At 37.1% G+C, this 8,242-nt stretch overlaps 2 protein-coding genes across 2 annotated transcripts; both read left to right on the top strand.

Moving 5' to 3' along the window:
• Nucleotides 1–3,763: 3,763 nt before the first annotated feature.
• LOC138902984 (uncharacterized) lies at nucleotides 3,764–4,144 on the top strand. Its single transcript, XM_070190891.1, has one exon. It carries the CDS (start codon nucleotides 3,764–3,766, stop codon nucleotides 4,142–4,144), a length of 381 nt encoding a protein of 126 aa, XP_070046992.1.
• A 158-nt stretch (nucleotides 4,145–4,302) lies between these two features.
• On the top strand, nucleotides 4,303–7,777 carry LOC138902982 (uncharacterized). Its single transcript, XM_070190889.1, has 5 exons — nucleotides 4,303–4,944; nucleotides 5,059–5,198; nucleotides 5,993–6,251; nucleotides 6,397–6,582; nucleotides 7,373–7,777. The coding sequence occupies exons 1-5, from the start codon at nucleotides 4,303–4,305 to the stop codon at nucleotides 7,775–7,777; spliced, it is 1,632 nt and encodes a 543-aa protein (XP_070046990.1).
• The last annotated feature ends 465 nt before the right edge of the window (nucleotides 7,778–8,242 follow it).

Below are 8,242 nucleotides of genomic sequence, written 5' to 3'. Positions count from 1 at the left end.
AAGTGAAGCTACTCATGGCCTCTAACTTTCGGACGACACGCTAGCGTTAAAAACGACCAGTCGGGTCAATACATAATAATAGTAGCTCCATTCAAGAGTCATAACGAAACTCAACAACACTCCTCCCGAGTGACCTACTTCACGACACCACATCGTCTCAATACCTATGAACCATCTCATACCTTCCTCATGCGCACAATAGCATATCCAACTGGTACACCTATTCTGAAAGACCTTCCGTGATTTCGAAACTATTTCTCCCATTTTTTCCAATAGTGCCCCGTAGACCCGATGATAACTTAGAAAATTCCCCAAGTATTCTTCACACTCTACTACAAAATCCCGGTCTCCAGTCACATAACGAACCCATTAAAACCACTGTTGAGAGTCACCCACTATGACTTGGTCCCGAATACAAGCCAAACTCTAGTGCCCTGTCAGCACATGAACACTCCCAAAGAAGCAACCAGATGAATTATTTTTCCTTGTACATCACATCTACGAGAAGCAAAAACTCTGAGTCTCCCCAAAATCTTCGCATGAATTCATAAGGCAAAATATAGCACATATTCATCAAATCCTTTGCTCGAATTCCCCCTGATGTTTTCTTTTCTTAATCATAAATAATTCACCAATGCACTGATAACCAGAAGCTGCACAAACAGACAATCATGCGATCCAATTGTAGATGGTGGGCTCCCCCACTTAGCTTTAAGCTACAATCACATAAATCTAGAACCCACAACGATTCCTCCTTCTCAATCACCATGATCTCGCACCGTCAACCCGCCAAATTTCTTGTAGTTTTTTATTAAACTTTTCATTAACGCTCCGAATTATCAGCCATAATCGTATACTCGACCTTCCGCTTCGTAGTAAGTAGAACTCTTCATAGAAACTTCATCAAAATCACACAACTGCTGAACTGTCTACAGGAGATAGCCCACCTGTGTAATCCCATACCGACATCTCCCAATGACGTTGCACTAGGTACAACTACCACGAAATCAATAAATCCTCCTAATCCCGTGCTCATCCACCAGTTGTACAAGTACGTTCATTCCCCATTGACATCAACTGAAAGTCCGACTATACATTCCAAACTCGAAGTCATGTTGCATCCTAACGATAATCAAGTTTTTACACCCCTCTTCATTTCAAGCAAACTCCTTTCTGCCATATTCAATGTTCTTCAGTACAATATCCACCATCCCAAATAAAATTCATAGACCTAGTCACTTTTCTACCATGATTCCCAAACTGCTCTAAACTTTCTCAAGGCACGCGGCTATCCTACCACAAAATCTATATGCTAATCTGTCACTCTTACTTCGGTTAAACCATCTCATTTAAGCAACTTCTCGACCTTTATTTTTCGTACTTGACCTGCTAGTAATTCAACCACCGCGAGACACCTCCCGCTATGCCCTTTCTCATACTTAGCTGCTCAAATGTTTCCCCAAATCAAATCCATACATGTAGCACCTGAATTAATGAATTGCTACAAACTCTTAACCTCCTAGAAGATCATCCTTCTCGAGCCATCAACATTAGAAACACCGATTCGATTCTGAAACCGCTACACACCGCCATCTCTGACAACCGTTTCTTAGACACTATATCACCACACTCTACCCCGAAGGCAAATTAAAGAAGACCATAAGACCGACGAACCTTAGCGCGTTCAAACAAGGACGAGGACACCGCACCACAATAAAAATGCCACCATGCTCGAAAGCATCAAGTCTCGTTACTCCATCAACCAAAGTCTGAACATTTATTGCTTTATCGTAATATTTCACTCATTTTTTTTTAACTGATTCTGAGATGGGAGGGCTGTGTTCTCAATGGCCTATATGGCGATTTTATGTCAAGAATCGATGATGTTATTTGATTTACATACTCTTAACTCAATAATTCAATAATGAAACGTCCTTTTCTTTAAGTGATGGAAGGTTCTTGAGGAATCGAAAAAATAAAAAATAAAATTTTGGAAGTTAACAATTTCAATTAAAACTTTAAGGAAAAGCTGCATTTATTGACCTTAATGCCCCAAACACATTGACTATAACTCCTCTATGTTACTATGATAGCTTCAAAATTATTTTATTCGCCTTTTGTGAGTTCATTTTTTTTGAATTTTTTGACATTTTAAAAATCTTATTAATGAACATGTTGATGAAGAACTGCCTAGAGGAGTGAATGTGATAATGGGGAAGTAGGGTCCTTCAACAAGTCTATGCAATCTTTCTTCACAGATGTAATTGGCATTTTATTTTCACATAATAAAAGTGAAATTTAAGGGGGAGGGGGGATTATATATTCATAAGTTAAAAATTATCAATTATAGGCCATTAAATTATTCTAATTATTTTGCTATTTCGTACTTATTTGATTTGGAAAATGAATCAAATCAAACAATAGGCCAAGAATCTTATTTATTTATTTTATCCCTTTTTTGGCTTTTCCCTTTCATTCTTTTTATATAATTTTTTTAATAATTGAAATTGATTATTTTCTATTCTATTTATTACATCTTATTATGTTTATTTTAGTCATAGAAAGCTTCTCAATTATCTGCTGCCCCATTTTCAGTTTCTAAAACTTTTATTTTCAATATCTTTCATTTTGTGTTATTAAATGAAGGAAATATGGTGATCTTGCAAACTATATTATGACATAAAGAAGAACTTGGGGTATGACAATACGAAGACATGAGCAGCAGAAAGACATCATTAGCTCTGAAAGGACCACGAGTCCAGCCAAGGAGGTAAAGAAACCAGCCATATGTCATTACCTCCTCTTCCTTTTGCTTTTCCTCTTTAAAATTGTAGCTTTCAAAATTCCTTCTTCTTGTAAATTTTTGCATTCTCACTTTTTTGTCGTTCAATCTCTGTTATTGATTTTTTTTTCTTTTGTGGCTAACTTTTTTTTTGGTCTATAAAATGTTAAACGAGACATACAAAGATGTCTAATTAGCAAAAACAGATTTTCTTTTATAAAATAATGCATTAATATTTTACCATATCTTAAATTTTTTATACCCTTGAATGATGACAATTGGGATGTATGTCTATGAATTTCATAAATCTTTCAATTTAGTGCTTGCGTATGTGATGGAATTTGACCTCACTCATACCATTTTAGCTCCTCAATTTTGACTGAGAAACGAGTAAATGAAGAAGAAAGAGATGAGTCAAAGAGTTCGGAGTCTTCGATGTGTTTGACAAATGTTATCAGATAAAGACAATTAAAAGATTTGATTGATAAGGAACCACATTTTCAGATCACAACGCTTGATAAATGTTTTGATGGATTAAATTAGAACCATCCGATTAGAATCCAAGGAAGACTAAATGGTGATGAGAATTCTGGAAGCTTCCTACACGGTGAAAAACTCTCTACACGTGAGAGGAATTAAAGTTAGTTAGGTTTGTTATTTTGTAGCCAATGTAATTAATACTTATAAGATATGCATTTTTTTTCTTTACTATATATAATTTGTATTTATACACAGTCCCTGTACAGATTGATTCATTCAATTCAATGAAAATCATAGAAAAATTTCTTAAGTCTCGTCTCTGATTTCCAATATGGTATCAGAGCATTAGATTTTTCTAATTCTTTCTTCTTTTCAATCTAAGCTTTCATCATTATCATCATGGCACCATCTCCAACTGTCGATGAAATATCTACAGGAACAACTGTAGTTTCCATTGATACAACTCATCCCTATTTTCTCCATGCCTCTGATGCTCCATGAATGGTCCTTGTCAACACTCCTTTTGATGGATGTGGTTATCCTGGATGGAGGAGATCCATTTTGATCTTTCTTTCAGCTAAAAACAAGTTGAGGTTCATAGATGAGTCCTATCCAACCCCAACTCTCACTGCCACTGATTTCAAAACCTGGAGCAGATGTAACGACATGGTTACATCCTGGTTATTGAACTCTCTCTCCAAGGTAATAGCTGACAGTGTTCTCTACTCAAAGACTGCAAAAGACCTTTGGACAGATCTGGAGCATAGGTTTGGTCAGCCTAATAGTGCTAAGCTGTATCACCTGCAGAAAGAACTCGCAGATTTAGTTCAAGGTTCACTTGACATAGCTGGTTACCTCAATAGTAATATGATTTTTTCTTGAGACTATAATTGTGGTGGAAACAAAAAATATTGCAATTTAAAGAAAATGAAAGGCTGATCCAATTTCTTATGGGATTGAATGAGACCTATGGACTAACAATAAGCAATATCCTAATGATTAACTCATTACCAATTGTTAACCATGCCTATTCCCTATTGATGCAAGATGAGAACCAAAGAGAGATACATGTCAATACACACTTCTCAGGAGATGGCTCTTCATTTCTGGTAGGAAGTACACAACATACTACACAACTATCTTCAGGAAATCATTTCAGCACACAACAGAAAAATAAAAGCATTGCTAACAAAGGAAATAATGCCTACAAAGGAAAGAAAAATGCTCTGATGTGTTCTTATTGTAATATGACTAATCCTACAGTTGAAAATTACTATATACTCATAGGATTCCCAACCAACTTCAAGTTTACAAAGACTAAGAAATTTCAAGGTCCTGTGAGGGAAAATTCTACTGCAGTTGTGGATCAGACAAAGGGAGCTAACAACAACATCACTGAGGGTCCTCAGTTTGCACAAAAATTGGCATCAGAACAATTCACACTATTGGTCTCTCTCTTAAACCAGATTCAAGTTGGAAAACCTGCTAAAGTTAATGCAAACTCAGCAACTGGTATATTTCTTACAAACTCTGTCTCCTGTTATTCTTTAGCTAATTCAAATTCAAGTTCCTGGATCATAGATTCTGGAGCATCTGAGCATATGTGCTTTAGTTATGAGTCTTTCCAATCTCTACTTCCCCTTCCTACTCCATTACTTGTCAAGCTACCTAATTCTTTAAAGGTAAGAGTCACTCATGCAGGGAATGTTTCTCTTTTTCCAGGGCTAGTTTTAACTAATGTTTTATATATTCCCTGTTTCAGATATAATCTACTTTCTGTTCATAGACTTTGTCAGAGGTTCAAATGTCTCTTAGTATTCCCTTCCTTTGGGTGTATTTTGCTGGGCCCTCTCATGAAAAGCCCTCAAGTTTTTGGTAAAGCTCAGGATGGTCTTTATCTTTTGGATCCTAGTATAGCAACGTCTCTTCAACAACTGTAGTTCCTTTACCTAAAAAGTATCATTCTAATTCTGTTTCAGTTAATTTACCTATTTCTGCAAGAACAAAGTCTGATGTAAAGTTATGGCATGTAAGACTGGGGCATTTACCTTTTCAAGCAATGAAATACATTAGTTCTATTTCATTTTTGCCCAATTCTATTAGTTCTTGTGATATATGTCCTTTAGCTAGACAATCTAAGTTGCCTTTCCCAATCAGTCAAATCAAATCTAAAGGAATTTTTGATTTAATGCACATTGACATATGGGGGCCTTTCAGAGTTCCTACTTATAATGGTTATAAATATTTTCTTATAATTGTGGATGATTTCAGTAGAGGAACTTGGACCTATTTGCTGAGTACTAAGATCAATGCATTTCTAGTTTTAGAGTGGTTTCTTAGTATGGTGGATAGACAATTTGCTTCCCAAGTTAAAGTTATAAGATCAGATAATTCTTTGAAATTAAGGAAGGGTACAAAAGAATCTGCATTTCTGAATTCCCAGGGCAGTTTGCATTAAAGATCATGCGTGGTCACACCTCAACAGAATGGGGTTGTTGAGAGAAAGCACAAGCACCTTCTAGATATTTTTAGAGCATTATTGTTTCAATCTAAACTTCTTATTTGCTATGGAGAATGTATTTTGACTGCTACATTTCTTATCATTAGATTTCCTTCTAGGGTTCTTCAAGGCAAAACTCCTTACGAACTACTATTTTCTGAGCCACCCTCTTATTATTTCCTCAGATCTTTTGGATGTTTGTGTCATGTTTCTACCTTATCTCACAACAGGAGAAAATTTGAGCCTAGGAAAAAGGCTTGTGTCTTCTTAGGATATCCTACTGGGCAAAAGGGCTACAAAGTGTTGGATTTGGAAACTAAAAAGGTTTTTGTCTCAAGGGATGTCAAGTTTTGTGAAGACATCTTTCACTTTTCCTCTTCTGATGCTGCCTCACCTTTGTTTCCCTCCCTTGTTCCCTCAGATCACTTTCCCCCACCTACACAATTTGATTCTCCTCCAATCTCACACCCAAGCTCACCTACCTCACATGTACATTCTCCATTGCCCTCACAGCCTACTTCCTCACTTACTTCCCATACTTCTCATATATTGCCTAATCCCATCTCTACTTCTTCACCATCTATACCTATTGCTACTCCATCTATACCTTTCCTTCAATGCTCTCTCTACTCAGATTCAGCATATTCTCAGTTCTCCTTCACCTATCATAGAACCTATTAGTTATTCCCAAGCTAGTTCTCATGCAGGATGGAAACAAATCATGGATTCAGAGATTGAGGCTTTAGAATCTAATCAAACATGGGATGTTGTAGTTCTTCCACCTGGAAAGAAAACTTTACCATGCAAGTGGGTCTATAAGGTAAAACAACATGCATATGGGAGTATTGATAGGCTAAAAGCTAGACTAGTCATTAGGGATGACATACAAAGAGAGGGGATCGATTACACTGAGACATTTTCTCCCCTAGTCAAAATGACTACTATCAGGTGTCTTCTCTCAGTTGCTATCAAAAAGGGGTGGACTATTTCTCAATTTGATGTTAGCAATTCATTTCTATATGGGGACCTGCAGGAATAAGTTTACATGAAGTTTCCTGCAGGTCTGTCCCCACCTAGTCCTCACCATGTTTGCAAATTAAGAAAATCCCTCTATGGCCTTAAACAAGCCTCGAGGTAATGGTATGCACGGCTTGCATGGGCTCTTAACTTTGAGGATTTTTCATCATCTCTTACTGATTACTCCTTATTTTTAAGAAGACTGGTGATTTTATTTCTATTGTTGCAGTCTATATTGACGACATTCTAATCAAAGACAATCATCCTAGTGAACTTTCTGAGTTTAAATTATTTTTATATTCTGAATTTAAGATTAAGGACCTTGGTCGACTGCACTATTTCTTGGGTATGAAAATTTTAACAGAAAATGAGGGGCTCATTGTCACTCAAAGTAAATTCAAATAGGAATTATTTACAAAGTTTGACTGCACTGATCTTCCAGTTGTTTCTTCTCCGCTGGACCCCTCCTCCAAACTCACTGCTGACTCTGGTCCTTCTTTAGCTAATGCCACTATTTATTGCAGACTTGTGGGTAAACTCAACTACTTGACTCACACTCACCCTGATCTTTCCTTTACTATTTTGACTCTCAGTCAATACATGTAAAGGTCATGTCTTGGTCACTTTACTGCCTCAGTTATCTTCGTGCAAATCTTGGGCAAGGTCTATTATTGAATGCCAAACCTTTATTTTCTCTATTGACTTTCTGTGATGCTGATTGGGCTACCTGCCGTGACACTCACTGGTCCATTAGTGGTTTTTTCATCAGCTTGGGTGGATCTCCTATCTCTTGGAAATCAAAGAAACAAGCATCTGTTTCTTTATCCTCTACCGAAGCTGAATATCGATCAATGAGACGACTGGTTGCCGAACTCACTTGTCTCACTCGTCTCCTTGCTGATCTGTCTTTTCCTCTGCCGGTTCTGGTGCCCGTTTATTCTGATAGCAAGGCTGCTGTACATATTGCCAAAGAACCCCGTTTTCCACGAACGAACTAAACACATTGATCTCGACTGCCATTTTGTACGCCGGCAGTTCCTTTCTGGGTTGATCTATCTCTCATTTGTGCCTTCCCACTCACAGGTTGCTGATTTATTCACCAAGCCTTTGTCCGGCCCTTCGCACAAATCCATCCTTGGCAAGTTAGGGGTTTCTTCGATCCCCTCCAACTTAAGGGGGGATGATGGGATTCGACCTCACTCTCACCATTTTAGCTCCTCAATTTTGACAGAGAAATGAGTAAATGAAGAAAAAAGAGATTTGGTCAAAGAATTCGGAGTTTTCAATGTATTTGGCAAATGTTATCAGACAAAAGACAATTAAAAGACTTGATAGATAAGGAGCCACGTGTTCAGATCGCAATGCTTGATAAATATTTTGTTGGATTAAATCAGAACCATCTGATTAGAATCTAAGGAAGATTAAATAATGATGAGAATTCTAGAAGCTTCTTACACGGTGAA

This window comes from Nicotiana tomentosiformis, chromosome 12 (assembly GCF_000390325.3).
Source record: "Nicotiana tomentosiformis chromosome 12, ASM39032v3, whole genome shotgun sequence".
In the NCBI taxonomy this organism is placed as follows: Eukaryota; Viridiplantae; Streptophyta; class Magnoliopsida; order Solanales; family Solanaceae; genus Nicotiana; species Nicotiana tomentosiformis.
The sequence above is the reverse complement of the archived record's forward strand: the minus strand, read 5'-3'. Positions and strand labels throughout refer to the sequence as shown.

What these genes read in the sequence shown, in the direction of transcription:
- LOC138902984 (XM_070190891.1), top strand. Translation starts at nt 3,764, where the DNA reads ATGGTCCTTGTCAACACTCCTTTTGATGGATGTGGTTATCCTGGATGG.
- LOC138902982 (XM_070190889.1), top strand. Translation starts at nt 4,303, where the DNA reads ATGCAAGATGAGAACCAAAGAGAGATACATGTCAATACACACTTCTCA. An exon ending in AGCTACCTAATTCTTTAAAG is followed by an intron (nt 4,945 to 5,058) that starts GTAAGAGTCACT and finishes AGACTTTGTCAG; the next exon opens with AGGTTCAAATGTCTCTTAGT. An exon ending in GCAACGTCTCTTCAACAACT is followed by an intron (nt 5,199 to 5,992) that starts GTAGTTCCTTTA and finishes ATCTCACAACAG; the next exon opens with GAGAAAATTTGAGCCTAGGA.